Source organism: Ascidiella aspersa, chromosome 6, assembly GCF_963924565.1.
Source record: "Ascidiella aspersa chromosome 6, kaAscAspe10.2, whole genome shotgun sequence".
Classification (NCBI taxonomy): domain Eukaryota; kingdom Metazoa; phylum Chordata; class Ascidiacea; order Phlebobranchia; family Ascidiidae; genus Ascidiella; species Ascidiella aspersa.
In genome coordinates, this window is record NC_139452.1 from 546,706 (window position 1) to 570,266 (window position 23,561).

General features: G+C 35.7%; 2 protein-coding genes across 2 annotated transcripts; one reads left to right on the plus strand and one right to left on the minus strand.

The window, feature by feature from the left end:
* The first annotated feature begins 7,332 nt into the window (after positions 1 to 7,332).
* On the plus strand, positions 7,333 to 11,602 carry LOC146139051 (uncharacterized). The gene is made up of 6 exons (XM_083391595.1): positions 7,333 to 7,686; positions 8,590 to 8,645; positions 9,050 to 9,286; positions 9,536 to 9,669; positions 10,143 to 10,265; positions 11,451 to 11,602. Exons 1-6 carry the CDS (start codon positions 7,333 to 7,335, stop codon positions 11,600 to 11,602), a joined length of 1,056 nt encoding a protein of 351 aa, XP_083247721.1.
* Positions 11,603 to 12,929: 1,327 nt separating this feature from the next.
* On the minus strand, positions 12,930 to 16,146 carry LOC146139052 (trefoil factor 2-like). The gene is made up of 3 exons (XM_083391596.1): positions 16,050 to 16,146; positions 14,498 to 14,641; positions 12,930 to 13,028 (listed from the first exon to the last, which is right to left on the minus strand). Exons 1-3 carry the CDS (start codon positions 16,144 to 16,146, stop codon positions 12,988 to 12,990), a joined length of 282 nt encoding a protein of 93 aa, XP_083247722.1. The 3' UTR covers positions 12,930 to 12,987.
* Between the last annotated feature and the right edge of the window lie 7,415 nt (positions 16,147 to 23,561).

Below are 23,561 nucleotides of genomic sequence, written 5' to 3' on the forward strand. Positions count from 1 at the left end.
GCTTTCTAAAAAAGGTCATTAAAAAAAATTATGATTGAGTATTTTATGACTGTTTTTTATAAACTATTTTTAGAAAATATTTAGTAATCAACTTATCGCCTCGAAACTATGCAGCAATGCTATTTAACTATCCATACGCTCGAAACCCTTAAAATAGCCTTGTTAAATGACTCACATTGTTTAAATTAATCTTAGCTTTGTTGCGAAAAAAAATTAGGCAAACAATAACAAAATAGGATACAATTTATTAAAAATAGGTACGTCTGGAATATTATATGCCAGAGCAGTGGTCGGCAAACTTTTTTTGTCGCGGCCCAATATTCTTTTCCATAACCTGTTGGCGGCCCACTAAGTTAAACCACTACAACAAAACCAATTAATGTTAAAGCCAAAGATTAATCGCTTGTACAACGCACTAGCTTGTTACAAAATCTTATTGCTACCAGCACAATTCTCAGTTATCAGACTACCAATAACGACAAATTGCGTTTTAACAGGAATTTTGGGTTACAAGAAAACTAAACAACGATAGCAAAACAAAAGAGCAAAAATCGTAATGTCAGTTTCCTCCGTTGAAGCCAAAGCAAACCAATACGTAAAATTTGACACTAAATGGACAAAATACCGATATTACTGTCACACAGCATTTTAATCGTCAGGCTTAGAGGAGCTAGCTAATTACGTATCAGTATTTTCTCATTTTATTAACCATTCAGTGCGACAAGTGAAACTGTTTGCATTCGCTAGTAGCAAAATCTGGAAGGAAGTTAGTTGTTGTGGCAACAAGTAAGTTTTTCAGGCTCGTATCCTGCAAGCGGTTTCTGCGAGCTGATTTTATTTTATTTGTTTCATTGCTGAGAAAGACTGCTCGCACATATACGTAGTGCTGAACATTGATATAATTCGGTTCGCTTCTTTTTTCAAGTATGGAAATTGCTCGTGATGAAGCTCCTGCCAAAACTTCAAGACAGATGAACTATAATTACCATTGGTATCGCTTTTTGGGGCTTTGCTTTGGAGACTTTTCGTCACACTGAAGTTGCAATATTATCTCCAGTTGAAATTTAGCTCTTACTTCATCTCCATCTGGCCTGCAGTCGCTAGCATCATTATCAAACGGATTACGAATTAATTTCGCAGAGACACCTAGGTCGGTAAATTCAGAAAACCTTTTCTCCATTTCTTCATAAACGTGATTTATATTTTGTACAAATGCCTTCATTTTCCTTCATTTCTTCTTTACAAAATTGTTCATTTTCGTCAGTTACACACAAGTTTGGAAAATGAGTAAGATCTCCGTTTTGCAACTGTCGTTTAAAGAGAATTAACTTTCGTTTCATAAAATTAATATTCTGCATCATGTCACGTAACAAAAGACCCCTACCTTGCAAATTAACATTTAATTTGTTAAATTTCGACGTGGTGATCTGTCAGGTAGCCCAGTTTGTATTTAAAGATGGGCAAGTTATTTAATGCAGGAAATTCTTTCTTTTTTTCGGATAGAACGGTGATTATTTGAGGCAAACACTCACTAAATCTTTTCAATACACACCCTCTGGATAACCATCGAACCTCAGTATAAAACAAAAGATCACCGTACTCATTGTTATATTCATCAAGCAAAACACGAAATTGACGACGGTGAAGTGGCTGTGCACGAATATAGTTCACGATCTCCAATTTTCCTTCGTTTTGTTCTGATGCTGTCTGATAACAAATAACACATTAAGGATCATTACTTTTTCTTTCAATGAAAAAGTATTTGTTTTCCCATTCTTTATTCCATTTTCTATTTTGGGGCATAATGGTTGGAGGTTGTAGTAAGACGTAATAAGAATATCTAAGCCCATACAGAAGTAGGTATCATTTTGGACGTTTAGAGTTATTCCAAACGTTCAAAATGAAACCTACTTCTGTATGGGCTTTGATTTTCTATTTACTTTTCTCTTTTTCGAAACAGACATGATTCGTCTTCTAAATCCTGCTGCCTGCACTATACGCCGTATAGTATACGGCGTTGTCTAAAACGTTTAATTCTAAAGCAGATCCTACGTCTAAATGTAACACACCCACCCTAGCCTAAACAAAATATGGAACATAATATTTAGTTTATACAAAAGCCTCCAAGATAACCGGTGAGCCAGTGTGTTTACTCCTAGAATAACGTTTTGCCAAACTGCAGTGACCAACCTTACCCTTTCTCAATCTCTAAAGAGCCTCGCCTTGAAAACCATGATTGAAGATAATTACGCCTGTTTCGCATACCAGTATTGTTAAACTTAACAATGCAACTGTGATGTAACAATGATGCAAATTAACAACTTTTAGCCACACCAACATTTAAAATTCAGACGATTACGCGGCCTATAATGACCTTATTAAACTAAACTTTTAAAAAGTACCTACAACTACGTGATTAAACTAAACTATTAAAATACAGCTTGCGGCCCACTAAAAATGGCTCCGCGGCCCACAGTTTGCCGACCACTGTGCCAGAGGAACCAATTTTAAATATACTATGCCTGATAGCAACAGCACATTTATAGGATGCAATTGTCCGGTTTCGTTTTCAAATCTCTTTTAAATAAAGGAAATGTGTTAACATCTGTCATGACTAATTACAAAGCGCTCATTTGCTCTTGACTTGCTTTAGATATTTGGCCATACGTCGATTGTACTTTCAAGTATATATTGTTTTATTCTTTTACGTTAAGTGTGTCGCAAGTGTAAAAAGGTTGCGGAGAACAGTGTTAGGCGACCTTGCAAATCTGAGAAATTTCAGTTGGAACATCGCAACTGCAATTTCTACAAACATGGCTTCACGACACTATTCACAAGTTAATAGTAAAGGTGAAAGCTTGCACGAAATCAGACAAAGTTTCGCTGCTAAGCCCTAAGCCAGTGCTTCTCAACCTATTTTCGACCCAAATATTAAAGGTATAAGTATAAGAGTGAACCTTCGCCGAAACAACTGTTTTTTGTTTTTTTGTGAGCGAAATAAAAACTATAGCGAAAAAATAGGCATTAGCATAAAGATTAGATCAACAGATTCGGAGATGGCTTTCGGTGTACTTAGATATTTTGCTTGTACTAAATATTTTGCTTCTTTAATTTTCCTAATTGAGAATTTCTCTCTCAGAACCAATCTCAATTAGTATAAACATGTGAGCTACTGCGGTCGGCGACCCAGCCAAACCAAACGTCGCCACAATTTCGGGTCGCGACCCATAGGTTGAGAAGCACTGGGTTAAGGACTTTCAAACTTAATCAAAACCTTTCTCCAATTAAACACCAAAGCCAAAGGCACTGTGAACTTTTACAACTGTACAGAACAGTTGTGTAAGTAGAATCATTTTCTTACCGGGCGCTTGCAAATTTTAGTGATGACGTCACAAAGTTACGTCATAACGTTACGTATAAAACAAGAAACCTGAGGTTATAGTTAGATGAAATGCACAATATGCAACTGAAATCTTAGTTTAATTGCATTCAGGGGGATGACGGGCCGACCTGGTAAAAAAGAACATGGCCGCGTAAAAAATTGTTTTTAATTTTTTCTTATTTTACCGGAACGCCGGTCCGCTAGCTTTTCTTTTTAGGCTTACTTGGTTCAGAAGCAAAAAACGAGCGGCTGTAGATTACAAACACATTGCATTATGTTTAGGCTAATTGTTGTCGTGAGCTTTGCTATACTTTCGACATTGAGTCATAAGGTTTATTATTATGCGGGGATAGTGTAAAGTCAACTCAGCAAGTTTAAATAATAGCACAGGGTTTTGTCGTTTCATGAGTTGTATTTTACTGTTGTTTTTGACTTTCGAGCCTTTTTAAAATTCACGTAATTATTTGCAAATAAACATTTTAAAATAAACGTGGAAAGCGGTTTGTTCAAATTAAACTCTCAAGGCATCAGTAGGTGCGGCAAATCAGTGGCTCCTAATTTCTGTAAATTAATGTAAAGCAGCCTATATATTATTTAAAACTCAACATAAATCAAGTTAACGAAGCGTAAGCGCATTCATCGCAAAACACCTTGTTATTATTTTTGTGTGTCTTTAATTATAACTATTAAATAATTTTAAGATCATATATTAAATATGTTTTTTGTCAATCGTTTCACTTTATATTATATTACACTATGAGCCAAACATCGTTAAAAAATGCAGAGTACCCCGCCGTGCAAAGGTTAAAAGTGTGGAAACCATTGGGAGGCTTAAAATAAACTTGTTTTGCTCAAGCAGCAGCGAAAACGTTAAACAGATGCAGCTAGAACGCGAATAATCAACGTCAGTAATATATTAAGCTGGTCTATAATAAGCACACAAGTCCGTAGTATTCAGCAAGCCGTCAATGTAAGGGAAGTTGTCGTCTTTTTCCTGCAGCGGCATGTTATAAGCTTGTTATAACGATAAATAATATTACGGCCGCAGTTTAACCAACGACCAATAGAGGTTACAGCCAGTGCGGAAATGCACATTGCGTTCTGTTGCTCAAGAATGTGATTTTAAGTATTTTAAACGAAGCTGTAATTAGGGATAACGTTGGTTGTATAGAATATGTCTTCATATTTGAAATTTTGAATCATAATGGCTGAAGGCTGTAGTAAGACGTATATAGTAAGCTTATCTAAGCCCATACAGAAGTAGATAGTATTTTGAAGGTTTTAAATGACTCTTAAGATAATGGCTAGAGGTTGTAGTAGTCATATCAAAGCCCATACAGAAAGTAAGGTATTTCGTGGACGTTTTAAATAAATCTTTGTTCTTTTTTGTTGAAAATGAATATAAAGCTACCGTATTTAAAACGTTTAAAATGATATTTACTTATGTATGGGCCTTGCATTTTTAGGATGTTTTTAAGAATTTGCCAAAACGCTTTTCTCGAATGAGTCATTTTCAACCTAAATTATAGAATTTATATCGTGTTCAAATATAAGAATAGCCTGAAAAATAATGTCATTAAATTCTCACAACAATATTTAGTTGGGTAAATCAATGCAAAAACCTGTTTAACCAACAGCATATGCATTATTAGGTGGCCCACTCTCGCGGAAACGCAAATTGTGGTGTGCTATTTCGGGGTGATTTCGAGTAGTTTTGAACGTAGTGGTAAATTAAGATAACGTTTGTTGTATTGAAACATGCATTTTCTTTCGAAGATTTTTTTAAGCGTATACCATTTTGAATAAATATAATAATCGATGGGCACTATATAAAGACAAATTTAATTTAAATTTTGACGAGTTTTGCACAACCGTGAATTACCAGGTCAAAGTAGAAAAATAGAAAAAGGATTTTCTACTCTAACCTGCGCAGTAAGCACAGTTGTGCAAAAGCTCGTCAAGATTTTAGTAGAATTTGTTGTTAAACACCATTTGATTACAAAATTTAGAACTATACAAATGCGGTTATTTAAAAAGACCTTTTTTTCAGAATACATTATATTATAGTTTGCAAGAATATTGCAAAAGTTGGCGCTGGTTTGTAATTCTACCACATTTTCGTCGGGTGGTTTATATTACTAACAATATTTGGGCTAGGGCGAGAGTTAGCGTTTGGGTGGGTCGAGTATTATTATCACATTTATTTATTTCTTACAATTCTTGCAATTTCGGTTTTGACAACTCGTCTTGTCGCTGTAAAAAAATAAGTTAGGATTCAAGACCAGCGCCAAAAAGTTTTGTTTCACGATTAAGCTTGATCTATAGTCGTTTGTGAATCGGGCATCTATCTGTCCTATTAATATTGATGTCGACAACAAATCGAGTCAAAAGATGAAGCCTACCAGAACGCAAAGGAAATAGGTTTAATGAGCTGTTAGTAATGGCAAAGTTGTGGACTTAAACTGCACACATTTAATTTGGAACTGTGCGAGTGAGATCGTAGTAAGGTGTAATTATAGAGGAAATCTGAAAGGTTATATAGACAAAGGTGGCAAAAAACGAGCGTTTCGACAAACTTAAATAATGTTTTTAAAATTTATTTTTGCATCGAATGCGCGTGCAAAACTACCAGCTAAGTATTGAGCTTTAACCTACTTGTAGTAAAATTCCAGGGTGTAGATTCATAATTTAATCATCTAACTAAAAAAAACGAAATATTTTGCTTATAGGCAACAGTTACAATACAAAAAAAGAAATAGTTTTGCTTAACATTGATCTTTGCTAGCTGTGCGAGTTTGATTGTAATAAGATGTAATAAGATAAAAATGAAAAGTAATACACATGATAGAAGGTTGCTCGTTTCAATTCAGCTTCGCAAAGAATATTTGTTTAGAAATTTTAATCTTTAAATTAAGGTCCGACAAGTCGGTAAATTGGCTTTGCTAGTTACAGTTGAGATTGTAAACAAGGTGTGTGGTTCAGTGAGTTGTAATCAATCAATCGTTATGTAGTTGACTTATTCCGCAGGAAGAGGGTTTAATTGCGTCGGTTGTGAGTTGCTAGTTGTGCTGGTGCTGTAATACTGCAATATACAACAGTGTGTTAAAGTCACGACCCTTTATGTGATACACATTATAGCATGTTGTAAACAAGTTCAGTGAAAAAGATCAAATCTTGTTAAAATAAAAGCTTAAGTAGGTTAGGTACTGAACCGTACTGATGTCTTTTGGTAGATATAGTTTTGGGGAAATTGTATTCGTCACCCAAATACTTGCAGATTTAGTTGTGTCAAGTACGGCATTTATTTTTTTGAATTTTGGTATTATGGCAAATTATTTAATTAATAAGACTTTGTCTTCAAAGCATAAACTTTATTCTCTTACATATCGGTATTTCGAAAGTTAATTTTAGTTCTAAACATCCTAATTTAAAGCATAAACTGCGTTTGTGCCCTGTGAATTTATTGTCTATAACTCTACAGGGTATTAAAAAAATAGTTTTGCATTCTCTATAATCTTTAAATTTGATCGGTAAATAGTTTTGAAAGTTTTCAGCGTTAACAATTACATTACGGGTAATGTGGTTTTGTGACGGTAAACTTAAAACTGGTTACAATATGTTTAATGTTGAATTCATTAAATACCCTAATTTAACTTAAACTAATACTCATAAAGATAATCTACATTCCTAAACTTTTAAATGAAATTCTTTTCGGAATGTTAGTATAAGTCTTATCTTGCACTAGATTTATGGTTTTCGACAAATGATAAAACACCTTATTGATTAATTTGTTTTTGTCGATCACAATATAACAATAATTTACAAAACAAATTTAGCCAGACTAGATTTTCTTTAATCATAAAACTATTATGTCGCGTAATTATCAGGATTTATACAGTACTAACAAATTTTAGCTAGACTATAATTTTTAGGCAGTAGTGTAAATTAAAATGGCAAGCTACTATGGAACGCCACCAACAACAAGAAGAAACATTCAAAGCAGCAATCTACTGAGCGCTCCAAGTCACAATTACAGAAGGAATTCGACTGGAAATGTTGATTCATCGGGGTTAAAAGAACCCGAAGACGAAAAAGAAAAAGCGCCCCTTACTCTGCTTGAAAAAACAGCTCTCTTTCGCCAAAAGCGGTCGAAAAAATGGCGGGAACAGCAAAAGAACCGGCTTGAACGGACCAATGAGCTTCTTGGAAAGTTCGAGGCTGCTGGTTACGTGAAAGCCTTGAACGAAAAGCTGGTTCAGAAACGAAGGAATAGCGAACAAGTTGAATTCCAACAGAAACGCGAGGTAATAATCAGCAGGGTCAATGTAAAATGTACAGTACACCGAAAAGCCATCACAGACTCGCCGAATCTGTCGATCTATGATGCAAGCAGAGCAAGCCAGAAAAACAACTTGCCTGCAGTGAGGTTCGAACTCACGACCTCCGGTCAAGCCGGGACCGTACTAACAAAATGTGCAAGTATTGGCGCATGGTTGTTTCTCGACTCGCTCCTCTCTGAGCCTGCATAGCTCAGTTGGTAGAGCGACGGTCCCGGCTTGACCGGAGGTCGTGAGTTCGAACCTCACTGCAGGCCAGTTGTTTTTCTGGCTTGCTCTGCTTGCATCATAGATCGACAGATTCGGCGAGTCTGCGATGGCTTTTCGGTGTACTATTGATACGGAAGCCGTAATCGTTGGTCATAAAGCAACTTCCGAGGGGCTAGATCACAGATGTTATTAAACACATATGTTTGTGTGTGTCTTTCATTCATAAAATGTACAGGGATGAGATTGATCGATATAAAATGTTCATGAAATGATACGAATCGATATAGAATCAATAGGATGGATAAGAGTAGGCCCAGTTAAACTAACGTAAATAAAAATGTGAGAGTTAGAACTAAAATTTAGGAAAATCATTTTATAGTGAGTCAATTCAAACAACGAACGCCGACCAAAAATGGCTTTATGTGGTGTTTCCTTGGCAACCTTTATTCTTCTTTATTTAAACCACCTAATGATAAAATGGGTCTATTGTAAGCAGTCTTTGAAAACACTTTTTGATAAATGTTTGTCTGTGAAGCATGGTAGCTTTGCTCACTGCCATAAGTTACTGCGCGTAACAAATTTCGTTTGTAAAACTGAATAGTGACACATTTTGCCATTCTATTAACGAAACCTGTAAAATCAATTGTCTTTGTTTTCCAGCCTCGCCAACTTGAAGTTTTCGTTCAACTTTGCGTTTCAAAGGACTCGGAACGAAGGTAATTTCAACTAAACTTATTTCTCTAATGCGAAATTATCTAAACTAAAAAGAATATTGGCCCAAAAAACTGGAAAAAATAAACTTTAAACGATTGTAATTTTTTTTCGACTAATTTGTGCATATTATGACGTAATTTGGTAATGTATCGCGATACTATTTGTCCAAAATATCGGGTATCGGTATAGGAATAGAATGGCGAGTACCGGACATCCATATGGTTATCATGTAGGGTGGCAATAAAAAACACAACACAAGGTATATTAGAAATATCACAAAAATATAACAAAAATTTATAAACTGGTGCTACAAGAATATTAATCAAGGAATTGAAACACAGTTATCATTGGAACTATTCTTATTTAATTATGGTGGATATCTTTCATATAATGATAATATTTCCAGTTCTGAAAGTTCCACCACCAGCATTCTAAACCTTGGCGGTCAAAGTGACGCAACAATCACCACCTATGACCTCATACTAACCGCCAGCCGTGGATTGTTCCTTCACAATCGGATGAACGATCACACGGAGATAATGGAGCTTTGTTGCGTCAAAATCATGCTTTTTCCCGACCAGGAGAAGGGCGACACCAAGCGGTCGAGTGCCTATCTTAACATCGCAAAAACCGGAAGATGCCAGTGAGTGAACGGGCAACAATACCCCACCGAACTTACAGTTTAAAACAGGGGTGGGGAATTTTATTTTGAATGAGGTTAAATAAGAAGCAAAAAATATCTTGAAGGGCTTGGTCAGAATAGAGTTTGAATTCTCATTGAAGTGTGATTCTTTATGGCAGAATCCTGTAAATATCCTTGTTTCAATAAGCATATTTTTTATGTAAATTTCATGAAACCGCACAATGAATGTTTTTTTTCCCTAATTTTTAGTTGGGATCACGACTTCGTTATAAAAGGCCTGACAAGGGACGACTTCTTGCGGAAATACATCAGCATAAAGTTGTTTGGCAAAAATAACGGCGGGAAAGTTTGCATGGGGCAGTACATACTGGCTGGAGCAAAAGGTGATTAATTTTTTTTACAAAGGAGCCACCTACTTTACCTTCAATCATTGACTTGACTTGATCAAACAGTAAAAGCAAGTTTATTTAATGCAGCCAGACATTCGTAGAAAAATACTTTTAACCTGTTCCATATTTAAAATGGAATGTCTGATCTAGATTTACTTCCGTTTTAAGCATTAAAATTGTTTAGCGACTAGCGAAGTTAACACCGACTGAGTATTATTGTGTAAAAAGTAAAACTAAACAAACGAGAGTTAAAGGTTGGAGGTTGTAGTTACAGTAAATATCGAAGCCCATACATACGTAGGTAGCGTTTTGTGAACGTTTCGAACAACTTTTTATTGCTTTATAACAACATATGGGCTTTGTTATTTCTAAGACGTCTTAATAAAACCTCCAACCATTGTGCTTCAATGTTTTTACCTAATTTTAAAAGTTATTTTTAGTTAAGGTTTCTTTCAATGTCATTTCAGCTCAAATCAAGGAAGGTAGTCGGTTGTACAGAGGAGCAAAGTCCCAGGAGAAGAAGCTTTTATCGGATGCTGACGCGAAGTTGGGAGTTTGTCTTTCATCAACGCTCGTCTTGTATCTCGATGGTAAGTTTTAACTGATCTCAGGAGGGATATCTAACACAGGGGTTCTTAAACCTTTTTTACCGAGCACCCCTAAATATTTTTTGCTTCGTATGGATCAGTGTAAACTAGAAATTTTTATAGATGACGTCATAAATTGACGCCACAATACTGAAAGACTTCATGAATTCACTGTTTCCGGTCAAAAAAATGTGAAATAAAATGTAGTCCAACTATATTCAGTGCAAAAACGTTTTGTTTTTTACTACATTATTTTCTTTGAAAAATTAGTTACTTTTTAGATATACCCTAATATTTCAATTAGGGCTTTAGGGGGTCTACCCCTAAAACTAGTTCGCGTACCCCAAGGGGTTCATGGACCCCAGTTAAAGAACCCCCCGTGCTTGCTTTTGTCGTATTTTAACAAAGCAACAATTGTAAATGCAAACCTGTTGATCAATCTGGTGCCACAGCTTATTCCAAAGGGCTCAGTGTTTTCATAGCTGGGGCTAGTCGGTTAAAATATCCCGAATCCGACTCCGTAGATGGACTTCAATTAAAATAATAAACCCGAGTCCAACATCTGAGCCTTGAGCGACTCAAATCCTGGTGTGCGGAGTCGGTTAACAATAACTTGTTCCGACAAATGCACGTGAGTCTTAACCCGAGCTAATGCGTGATTCTGTAGAGTCCCGGAGCCGGCTCACACTTATACAGCCTGTATTCCTCCCACTTGTGTAACTAAAATAAAGTGGACATTTAATCCACTCATAGGAGGTCTTAATAACTCCTCCATCCACAATACGAGGTTGGAAAATATCCACCATTTGCTATTCCACCTTTACAAATTACAGTTTGCGGTCACACAGGTTCGAACTCTTACTGCTGCGCATGAGAACGTCGGACTATAGACTCGCAAAAGAAAAGTTTGTCGAGAAATCAATACAATTTAAATAAAGACAAATTGTGTTGATTTCTCAACAAACTTTCTCACAACCGTGCTTCATTTATACTTTGACCTGATGAACAAGGTTGTGCGAAAACTTGACATTTCAATATAATTTGCCTTTATACATTGCCACCCGGTTACCCTATTTAGAATTTTACAAAGATGAGTTTCAAGGAGTTACCTTTTTTTTATTTGTCATAAATAACTTGTATGGTTTAAGTTATTTCAAAACTTATGGCAAAAAAACTTTTATCTTGCAGAAAACCACGGTGAAAACGAGAAGATTGACAAGAAGAAGAGGATTCTTCGCAAAGGAGCAGTGAAGAGCAGCAGGAGCGAGAGCATCCCGAACTCAAACAACCAGGAATCTGGAAACTCTCTTAACCAGAAGTTTGCAAAGTTGGGCTCGTGAAGACAGAGTTGTAGTGCTTGGAGGCGATACACGTTTAGACCTATGGTGCAATAACATCTAAAGCGGGATTACCTATAATACCATTTTATCAAGGCCAGCAAAATAATAACTTAAAACGAAGCAATATATGACATGATTAACATCTAACATCGTCTGAAAAAGACCTAAACCATTTGGAATAAGTCATAACTAATTAAAATAAGACCTAAAAATTATGTAAATAACGCCTAAAACTATAGGAAAGGGTATGGGACTATTTAGTACCTTCGTTCTAACATCGACCTTTCTAACATCCATGTTTGGGTGTTTTAACAGCGCCGCTGTTTTGTCATCTTATTGCTTGCAATTGTTTGGGGCTAAGGGTTGGTAATGGATGGGGTTACAAGTCGGGTTAGGGTTACAAATATTGTTTGAGTTAGTATTGGAGTTGGGGGGTGGTTTGGGGATGGATAAAATGATTCTTTAGACGTTATTATTACTATTAGGTAATATTCCTATTTTGATCTTATTCCGAACTGCGTTTTGTTTCGACGTTGATGTTATATTAATTTCAGTCTTATGGCTGGAGTCCTTAGAGCTATTGCTGGTTGTTATAAACTGCGCTGTCTAGTGCGAATTAACACCAAAGTTTTATAAAGTGCAATATGATGCTCTTATGTAACAACTTAAGATGGTGACTACAGCCGAGGTTTTCCAAAGACTTTCTCGATTAACAACCTTGTGCCATATTACATCAATAATAAGTTACCTTCTGTAAATGCTTTTCTTTTTTGATGTTTAAATGATTGAAACATCTGGTTCAGAATTAAAGTTTTATTTAATGCTGTTTATAAATCTTTGTCATAAATAAATTGCAAGACGAAACAAGCTATGTCAAAAATATTTTATTGCAATACGTTGTATGTTACTTTAAACAGGGGGATCTAGGGGGTAAGAGGTCATGCCCCCCAAAATAATTTTTATCAACCTTAATTACCTAAACGCCAAAATGTTGGACTCCTCTCACAAACTCTTATACTGGATCCACCCCTGACTTCTGACATACTGTATTTCTGTAATATTGCCTGTTATGTGATATATGTAAGTTTATTGCAGGGATGTTAACTATGTATTTTACAAAGTTATGTTTATATACTGAGGGTGTTATAACGACGCACAACATTGATTTCTGGCTTTTATTATTTAACAGCTTTAAAAATATATAATACGTTTTCGTATTTATAATATTGATGGCAATGGGACAATTATAGCAGATTATTCAGATGACGTAAACTTTTGATGACGTCCATAATTAGAAACAACACAAAAGTACGTTAATGATTTTATTCCGAGCACAAACTTTTTATTTTTATGGTAATTTTAAATTAAGCACAAAATAATTAAATCTACTTCTGAATATCTTGATAGTCTTCCATTTCAGCATCTCCTGAAAAATAATGATAAGTTTAAGCAAATAACTCCAGACTTGCAGAAAATCATATTTTGTTCTGTGTTACTTGGTGCCTCGTCAACTTCGTTTGTATAATTCTACAAACTTACGCTAAAAACTTTAAATGCTAAAAATGTATTTAATAATATGCGGGCTGCAAGTGAATTATGAGTTTCTTAGAGATTATGCCTCGGATTGGTTATTTAGTGTTCGCAAATCATCGCTAAAATTTCTACAATAGATCGGTATCGGTTTTGCATCGATACCACCCTAGTATCGGACAAGTATCGATACCACCCTAGTATCGGACGAGTATCGATACCACCCTAGTATCGGACGAGTATCGATACCACCCTAGTATCGGACAAGTATCGATACCACCCTAGTATCGGACGAGTATCGATACCACCCTAGTATCGGACAAGCATCGATACCACCCTAGTATCGGACAAGTATCGATACCACCCTAGTATCGGACGAGTATCGATACCACCCTAGTATCGGACAAGTATCGATACCACCCTAGTATCGGACGAGTATCGATACCACCCTAGTATCGGACAAGTATCGATACCACCCTAGTATCGGACGAGTATCGATACCACCCTAGTATCGGACAAGTATCGATACCACCCTAGTATCGGACGAGTATCGATACCACCCTAGTATCGGACAAGTATCGATACCACCCTAGTATCGGACAAGTATCGAAACTATCACTTGGCATGGGTATCGGTATCTCTAGTTTAGTAATTTGTTTACTTTTGGTATTATTTAGGTCTTTACGTACAAGTTGTGAGCTTGGCGTAACACTCTTATTTATTTAAATATTTGAAACTTTTCGTTATATCTTTTGAAATGTACAAAATTTATTAAAGTGCCAACGTTTCAATCACCTATTCGGGCAATCTTCTCAAAGGCGAAAACATATATATATATACCAAGCAAGCAATATAAGAAAGAAAAAAATCAATATAGTTCTTGTATGCTAGACTGCGCAAACGCTAAATAATAATTTTGCCGTATAACACCAAGCTTTGGCGAGTAAAATTTGAATGTATATTCTTTGGTTAAGTTATTGAATTTGTAGGTCGCTGTTAGTTTTTGGGTTAGCACTTGTCTTAAAGTATGGTTCCTTAAAAGCCTTTTTGTTAAACGATTAATTACAGTTAGTTACAAAAATAATAACAGTTAGTTACAAAAATAATGAGGAAGAATTTAAGTGTTATTTCTAAGTCTTAGTGAATTAACTTATTGTACTTGACCTGTCGACGCTAAACTTTAGCTCAAAGTTTTCTGATCAATATGACGTCACTAAATGCGTTTTGCAAAGATGAGAGAGATCATGGAAAATTAAAGTTATAGTTGTTTGACTAACTGTCAGAATTTATGTGAAAATAGCGTGATCACTCGCAGAAAACGTAATAATTCTTTAGTAGCATTTATTTTGAAGTTTGGTTTCTTACCCAATCGATGTCCCAAGTGGTAGAAACAAAAGTTGGTCCCTGGGTGCTTGCTGTCCCAGCAGCATCCCTTGCTTCTGCAGTGAGCTGCGCTCATTCCAGGCCTGCCACAATCAACCCGACGGTGCGGGTTCACAGCAGCGCAAGCTGTGGGTAAATCAAAAAAAAAATATTTAAGGATTCTGACGATTTGTGGTTCAATATGAACATCTTAAGCACGACCTTGTTGGACTAACATTGGCTGCCACACGGGCTGTGAAATAAACCAACATTTAAACGATGGATTTTTTTCTGTTTGTATGTTATATGTAGGGCGATTATTTTGTTACCTAAAAATTAAAATTTTGACAAAATTTTGACCTGTTAGAAATACATTAATTTAAATAACCTAGGCGTCGTTATTCACGCGTTTTTTATACCGTATATATCCCTAATCAACATATCCCTAATGAAGATAGAATACGGTTAAAATGACTTTAAACACAAATCAAAACTAATTTTTTTTGATAAAATTTAACGATAAATTTTAAAACAACTGAACGACCAATTTTAAAAAGCTGACTATAATTTTTTTTCAATTTTGTAAACTATTTATGTGCATTTTTTCGATTTTGACTTGAAAAGTTTTTGACAAAGTTTGACCTAACGTGTAAATTATGACAAATTTTTTCTATTGACAAAGATTTTTTTTGACAAATAAAAAACAAGTAAAACAAATCGCCCTAGTTATATGCTGAAACGATAACCTCTATAGTTTAACGCGAGTAACGTAAAGGGAATTATTGGAACGTTTGTAAACACTTTCTACAAGTTACAGACAAAACCCAAAAGTTTAATCAATTAAACTAAATCTAAATTAAAATCATAAAATATCCAAAATTTTTGTTATTTTCATCCTCAAACCAAATCACTGATTCTCCTTAATCTTATGACTTTGCGTTAAATTGGATAAAGATAACATAATGATTAAGTGTTTGCTTGCAGGAAATATAGCCGAATTTAGCCTTGAAATGTAGCCTCAGAGCTTACGTTAGTGAAGCATTCTAATATTAACATCAAGGAATAAAAATTAAATTATAAGAATTTTGTGGTAACTATTTAAATATATTAAAAAAAATGGGGATGACTAAAGGTGGACTGATAACGAACTTTCACGTCTTCAAAATAGAAACAGCGCTATAGTAATGTATTTCTAACTTTGTCAAACTGGAATGCGTTGACTGTAAATTTCTATAGCCTACGTATAGAATTTTATGAAATTTTCTAAATTGTGTATAAGGTTTAGTAAGTGTGTTAGGTGACTGTAATCAGTAACAAGTTACACCGTAAGTAGCTTTAGGAGCTGCCATAATTAGAAATTACAGTTGTGGAAAATTTGCAAAGTTGTAAACAATTATTTTTAACTGGCTAAGCCAGTCAAGTGTTTTGCAAAAAAAAAAACATTCAAAATGAAGGTATTGTTTTCATACAGCAACTAAAGTCAAACCAAAGATGGCCGCACTGAATAGGTATAAGTAATTCGCAGTGCAGAAATTCTCGATTCAAGCACACTTACCGCGGTGTAGAAGCGCGCCAGATAATCGAGCTTCACTGGGCTGGAAACTGGAGAACAAGAAGCAGCACAGAAGCGCAAAGACGAACATTTGTTTCATTTTAGTGATTTTCTGGTAATTTTTTTACTGATGCGCTATAGTATGGCTGGAACTAATACAAATATTATCAGGATATTTACAAATATGTTTTATATTGTTTAATTAATACTCTTTAGGTAAGAAACATTGAAATAATTACTGACAACTTACAGTAAGGCTGATAAACAGATTGATAAAAATATTTTCGCTATTTTGTTATATTTTAGGTAATCGTTAGCTTGGTTTAATTTTTAATTTCAAGTTCAAACTACAAGGAAAACGTCTAGAATAGGAGGTTACATTTACAAATTAATCTTACCATGCAATCAGACCTAAAATAATTTGGCCTAATTTACTGTTTAAGGCAGAGAATTCAATTTTAACTATAACGAATTAATTTGTTTAACTCTTACAACCTAAAAAAAACAATTTCTTCCTGCATTTTAAAAAAACTTGCTTTGTCATAAAATTAAAACTATTCGTAAACCGTCAAAAAGAGTTCAAAATTATACATTTACTATATTCTTAGAATTTTTTAAGGCTTTAAGTATCAGCCGCTTAAATACTCTGGAGAACAATATTTTTGATGCAGGGCATATGTATCCTGTATACCGGATGTGACGCAACAATAGACTCTTTATTACAAAGGCATGGACTCCTTTTCCAACAAATATTTATGGAAGTTATGACCTCATTGATTTAGCAACTTGTATTGTGTGTCGGGAGACAACCAACTTTAACCACAGTGTGACCCCCTACTTTTCCATATGCCGTTTATAACGGGATTCCGTTTGCAATTAGCTAGGGTTACACGAGCCCTTTGACCCACATTTACCCCCTAACAAACAGGGGTGTATCCAAGGGGTCACTTTACGTTCTAATCCGTTGGTGTAAATAAAGCAAAAAACAAGTATTTTAATTAATTCATGATTTTATAAACGTTTATAAGAAATAAAATATATAGCCGCACATTTACGTTCAGCAAGTGTGTTCTAGCCCAGGTGTGATCAAATGATTTCTTCTATGCTCCACCACAGCCAAACCTGACAACATGATGATCCACCAAATACGAATAGTAAACATATTGGACAGGCTTCAATTTTTATGGTGCTTTATTTAAATGTGATAAGTTTAATAGTTAATCTTGTTTAGTATTTGTTAACCTTTCAAAGTCAGGGCGCACGTGGCGAACGAAGCGAGCTCGATTTTTTTAGGTATACCGGCATTTATTTTAAATTTCTTGCAAGTTTTTATTACACTGCCGAAAATACAAAATGTTAAAAAATATTTGTTTAACATTTTTTAAGGCGTTTTTCATTAACGGTAGCGAAGCGCTGGTCTAGTTCAAAAGACCGCATCAAAACGTAAACAAGCCGGACGTAGAAAGATGATTCGCGCGAAGCGCGAAAATTTTTCGCACTTACGAGTTAAAACACCCGGCTTGACCGGAGGTCGTGAGTTCGAACCTCACTGCAGGCTAGTTGTTTTTCTAGTTTGCTCTGCTTGCATCATTGATCGACAGATTCGGTAAGTCTGCAATGGCTTTTCGGTGTACTAATAATACGTAAGCCGTTATCGTTGGTCAAAAAGCAGCTTCAGAAGGGCTAGATCTCAGTTGTAAGCACACATATATGTGTGTACATATGTTTCATTGTATTACGAGTTAAAATTGTCAAAAAGTATTTGCAATGGACTCGTATCTAGTTTGTCAAAGAGGCGGCGGGGCTCATCCGGCCCGTGGGCCGTAGATTGCCGACCCCTGTTTTATACTTTAGGTCTTACAATAGCATCGAATTGAGACTTTCTGTCGCTGACTGATATCCTCAAACACTCACAACGATTAGCATTTGGGAGTCTCGTTCTATGCTTGATTTTTTACAAAATTCATCAACACTGACAATTGGTTTATACATGAAAACACTGTAGAAAGTTTGTTTCTAAGACTACATTAGAAGATCCGCACAAAACGCTGAAAAGATCCGGAACCGGATCGAGATCCGTCATTTGAACATGACCGTTGTAGCCCTTCCTAAGCCTTTTTGACCAACGATAAAAAGTTGCAAGCAAGGCAGGAAAAAAACTACAGCCTTTGTAGAACCAACTGGTTTTAAATAACTTCACTTGACTAATCTGGAAGAATGACCTGACTTACGGACAAAACACCTAACTTTGACTTAAGTCATTAAGGTGTTTTTATCAAATAGTTTTTGGTAAAATTTGATTAGTTTTACCCTAATTTATGCTGGTAAAACAGTGTACTTTAATCATGTCACGTTTTTGTTGTTTGCCAATTTAAATATCACTACGATCAGACAAGTTTACCAGTTTCTTTTGACAATGACTTGATAGGGACTTGACGTGCTAAGAACAGTGGTAAGTTAAAGAATACATAAGTCTATTTAAATATTGGATTGGCCCTTCAAAGCATTTTAACGGTTAGTTGTTGAATGTACTTTGCATATTGATTGGGCGAAACGAGGTTGTTGGCCGGTGTGCGATCTTAACGCAACATTCCTTAAGCCAGTGGTCGGCAACCGCCGGTCCGTAGCAGGGTTGCCAGATTAAAATTTTGAGTTAAACCCAAACTGTACGTAAAATGCCAAAAAACTAAAAAATAAGTCAAAAACAATTAAATGTAGTTTTCTATTCAATACACAGTAACTTTCGCTTTAACATACTCCATGGTTGATGGATATGATAAAAAATTTCAATTAGTATTAAGCTCTGGTGAGGTTCAAAATAAATCAGTGTGCTGATATGAGATGCATTGCAGAACGAATTTAATTGGTTCCTTGAAAAAAGGGTTGTAATAAATTGCCTTTACTGAACATTTGTTGTTTCAACCCGGTCCGCAGGGCCAAAAAGGTTGCCGACACCTGTCTTAAGCGACAGAACTTAATTTTGAATTTTGTTGAATGCAAAAACAAACAAGCTAAATGGACAAAGAAAAAATGTTTAACACAAAGAGGCAATTACTATCTTCATATAAAACTGGTTTCGGCCACCTTTGCCCATCATTTTAACAACATAATTAGATTCGCGAAAAGTTTTGCAGCATTTTTGGGCAATAAATGAAAAAACTCAAAACTATCCATTTTGTGACTATAAAAAGAAACAAACAAAATTAGATTAACCCTTTTTGAGCAATAATTTAAAATGCAACTAATTGAAAATAAGATTAACAGTTACTTAAAACCTGTATTTTTACTGCTGGCGAACGTACTAAACTAGTTACTGTGAGACAACACATCTTAACTGTTACTTATTTGTTACATTGTTGCCTAAATTTTTCGCACCGGTAAAACCGCTTTAATGCGATAATTTTTCAAAACTGTGAAAAAGCTGTAACATTTAGAAATGCTTTGCGGTCCACCAATGGGTCGCAACCCGTCGGTTGGGAAGCACTGCTGTAAGTTATATTAGGCTGGTTAATGCTAGGTAGGTATTCTACCAGTTATTTTTAGTAAGATAGCAAAAAAAAAGATTTGCAATCATAAAGTCGCGTTTAAATTTAAATGATTCAACGCTCAACGCTGAGAACAAAACAACTAACATTAAGTGGTTTATAATGTTGCTTCAGGCATTGTATCAATTAAACGCTAAGCATTTAAGCTGTCGTGTGAAAAGTTGAGGCACAATGCTTTTGAGGTACAACGCAACTTCAATGTGAATATATGTTGGGTTAAGTTTTAATACGCAATCCTGCCTAAATAATTATGGTGCTTATCGCGGGTGGCTGTTTCGTCACAATGTTGTTGTTTATTGTGGCAGCCTGGGTTGGTTTCAGGCTCCCAACCATCCGCTAAATTCCTGATAAATGTTGATGTTGCTTGGAGGAATGATATGTGGAATTCTACCTCACAACATCCGCTTGATTCCTTGTAAATGTTGATGTTGCTTGGAGGAACGCTCTGATGCCTCACATCATTGCGTCATATTCCTGATAAATGTTGATGTTGCTTGGAGGGATGATTTGCTGTATTCTACTTCACATCATTGCGTCAGATTGGTGCAAATGTTTACTGCGAACGACTGCGACGTCCAGCGCTGCTGAGATCGCAAACATGAGCTAGTCGGAAGCTTACTTGGAAGTGACAGGACGTTCTCCGTTCAAACCAACTCCATTGACCCTCTAGCTTCTGCGTAATTATCTTTTTATCCCAATATGGCTTTTTTTCTTGAGGCGTCCTGCCCATAAAACCTCCAGCAATCTTGCATTTGAAGCAGTTAGAGGCAAAATTTTGTAGGCGAGGCTATTTATTATAAACCAGGTAAAACGCGCTAACAAAATAGTTGATAGAATTTTTGGTAAACTATTTTTGTGTAATTTATGTTCATTGAAAACCGCCGAAGTGATACATTAGGTATGTTGCATGTTTTTTTCCTTATTTCCATATTTTTGACTGAAGTTCGAGATGACATATAGCCCGTTATTTGCGATAAAAGTCAAACATATAAATTCGTAAAAAAACTAAAAAACGATAGATATATGTATTGTATATATCATCACATTTGGATGAATATAGTGTAAAGTTAATTGTAACGACCGCCGTCATTAATCTTATCAAATAAGTTTCTACATATACGTTCTGAAAACAACAACATTTGGTTAAAATAATTTACAATATAACTAACAATATACAACTTTCGGATCGGATAATGTACCTTCAAAATTGGTGTTTTATTTTTGTTTTGAAATATAAACAAATTACATATTAGTTGCAAGGAGTTTGTTGCCTGATTCTCACATATATTCAAAAACTTTTGGCACCATATGCACGGATTAATGTGGATTGATAATAAATTTTAAAGTCAAAAAGGTCGAGTAGATCGACATCATCTTGTAAGACGTTTCGATACAAACAAGGTGATTTCGATCTAATTAACATTTTTGCTTTGACATTTATTATAAAGCTTCGTTAATTTTATTTGAATAAAATATTTACGGGATTTAGATTTTTGCGAAACGGTTTACACGACAAGAGAGGCCCCAACTAAAAAAAAAAAAAAAAAAAAAAAAGACAAGAGAGGACACAACTAAACTACAAAGTTATTTAAAGTTCCCTAACTCGACAAGAGAGGCCCCAACTAAACTACAAAGTTATTTAACGTTCCCTAACTCGACAAGAGAGGCCCCAACTAAACTACAAAGTTTTTTAAAATTCCCCGACACGACAAGAGAGACTCCAACTAAACTATAAAGTTATTTAATGTTCCCTAACTCGACAAGAGAGGCCCCAACTAAACTACAAAGTTTTTTAAAATTCCCCGGCACGACAAGAGAGGTCCCAACTAAACTACAAAGTTATTTAACGTTCCCTAACTCGACAAGAGAGGCCCCAACTAAATTACAAAGTTATTTAAAGTTCCTTTACATGACAAGAGAGGCCCCAACTAAATTACAAAGTTATTTAAAGTTCCTTTACATGACAAGAGAGGCCCCAACTAAACTACAAAGTTATTTAATTTTCCCGGCACGACAAGAGAGGCCCCAACTAAACTACAAAGTTATTTAATGTTCCCTAACTCGACAAGAGAGGCCCCAACTAAACTACAAAGTTATTTAACGTTCCCTAACTCGACAAGAGAGGCCCCAACTAAACTACAAAGTTTTTTAAAATTCCCCGACACGACAAGAGAGACTCCAACTAAACTATAAAGTTATTTAAATCCCCGGCACGACAAGAGAGGTCCCAACTAAACTACAAAGTTATTTAACGTTCCCTAACTCGACAAGAGAGGCCCCAACTAAACTACAAAGTTATTTAAAGTTCCCTAACTCGACAAGAGGCCCCAACTAAACTACAAAGTTTTTTAAAATTCCCCGACACGACAAGACAGGCTCCAACTAAACTATAAAGTAATTTTAAGTTCCCCGGCACGACAAGAGAGGTCTCAACTAAACTACAAAGTTATTTGAAGTTCCCTGGCACGACAAGAGAAGCCCTAACTAAACTACAAAGTTATTTAAAGTTCCCCGTCACGACAAGAGAGGCCCCAACTAAACTAGGAAATTATTTAAAGTTTCCGGCACGACAAAAGAAGCCCTAACTAAACTACAAAGTTATTTAAAGTTCCTTTACATGACAAAAGAGGCCCCAACTAAACTACAAAGTTATTTAATTTTCCCGGCACGACAAGAGAGGCCCCAACTAAACTACAAAGTTATTTAATGTTCCCTAACTCGACAAGAGAGGCCCTAACTAAACTACAAAGTTATTTAAAGCTCCCGGCACGACAAGACAGGTCCCAACTAAACTACAAAGTTATTTAAAGTTCCTTAACTCGACAAGAGAGGCCCCAACTAAACTACAAAATATTTAACGTTCCCTAACTCGACAAGAGAGGCCCCAACTAAACTACAAAGTTTTTTAAAATTCCCCGACACGACAAGAAAGACTCCAACTAAACTATAAAGTTATTTAAATCCCCGGCACGACAAGAGAGGTCCCAACTAAACTACAAAGTTATTTAACGTTCCCTAACTCGACAAGAGAGGCCCCAACTAAACTACAAAGTTATTTAAAGTTCCCTAACTCGACAAGAGAGGCCCCAACTAAATTACAAAGTTATTTAAAGTTCCTTTACATGACAAGAGAGGCCCCAACTAAACTACAAAGTTATTTAATGTTCCCTAACTCGACAAGAGAGGCCCCAACTAAACTACAAAGTTATTTAAAGCTCCCGGCACGACAAGAGAGGCCCCAACTAAACTACAAAGTTATTTAATGTTCCCTAACTCGACAAGAGAGGCCCCAACTAAACTACAAAGTTATTTAACGTTCCCTAACTCGACAAGAGAGGCCCCAACTAAACTACAAAGTTATTTAAAGCTCCCGGCACGACAAGACAGGTCCCAACTAAACTACAAAGTTATTTAAAGTTCCCTAACTCGACAAGAGAGGCCCCAACTAAACTACAAAGTTATTTAAAGCTCCCGGCACGACAAGACAGGTCCCAATTAAACTACAAAGTTATTTAAAGTTCCCTAACTCGACAAGAGAGGCCCCAACTAAACTACAAAGTTATTTAACGTTCCCTAACTCGACAAGAGAGGCCCCAACTAAACTACAAAGTTATTTAATGTTCCCTAACTCGACAAGAGAGGCCCCAACTAAACTACAAAGTTATTTAAAGCTCCCGGCACGACAAGACAGGTCCCAACTAAACTACAAAGTTATTTAAAGTTCCCTAACTCGACAAGAGAGGCCCCAACTAAACTACAAAGTTATTTAAAGCTCCCGGCACGACAAGACAGGTCCCAATTAAACTACAAAGTTATTTAAAGTTCCCTAACTCGACAAGAGAGGCCCCAACTAAACTACAAAGTTATTTAACGTTCCCTAACTCGACAAGAGAGGCCCCAACTAAACTACAAAGTTTTTTAAAATTCCCCGACACGACAAGAGAGACTCCAACTAAACTATAAAGTTATT

Coding starts and splice junctions, on each gene's coding strand:
- LOC146139051 (XM_083391595.1), top strand. CDS start 7,333: ATGGCAAGCTACTATGGAACGCCACCAACAACAAGAAGAAACATTCAA. Junction 9,287..9,535: donor GCAAAAACCGGAAGATGCCA/GTGAGTGAACGG, acceptor CCTAATTTTTAG/TTGGGATCACGACTTCGTTA. Junction 9,670..10,142: donor CATACTGGCTGGAGCAAAAG/GTGATTAATTTT, acceptor ATGTCATTTCAG/CTCAAATCAAGGAAGGTAGT.
- LOC146139052 (XM_083391596.1), bottom strand. CDS start 16,146: ATGAAACAAATGTTCGTCTTTGCGCTTCTGTGCTGCTTCTTGTTCTCC. Junction 14,642..16,049: donor TGGCGCGCTTCTACACCGCG/GTAAGTGTGCTT, acceptor ATTTACCCACAG/CTTGCGCTGCTGTGAACCCG. Junction 13,029..14,497: donor CCACTTGGGACATCGATTGG/GTAAGAAACCAA, acceptor ATTATTTTTCAG/GAGATGCTGAAATGGAAGAC.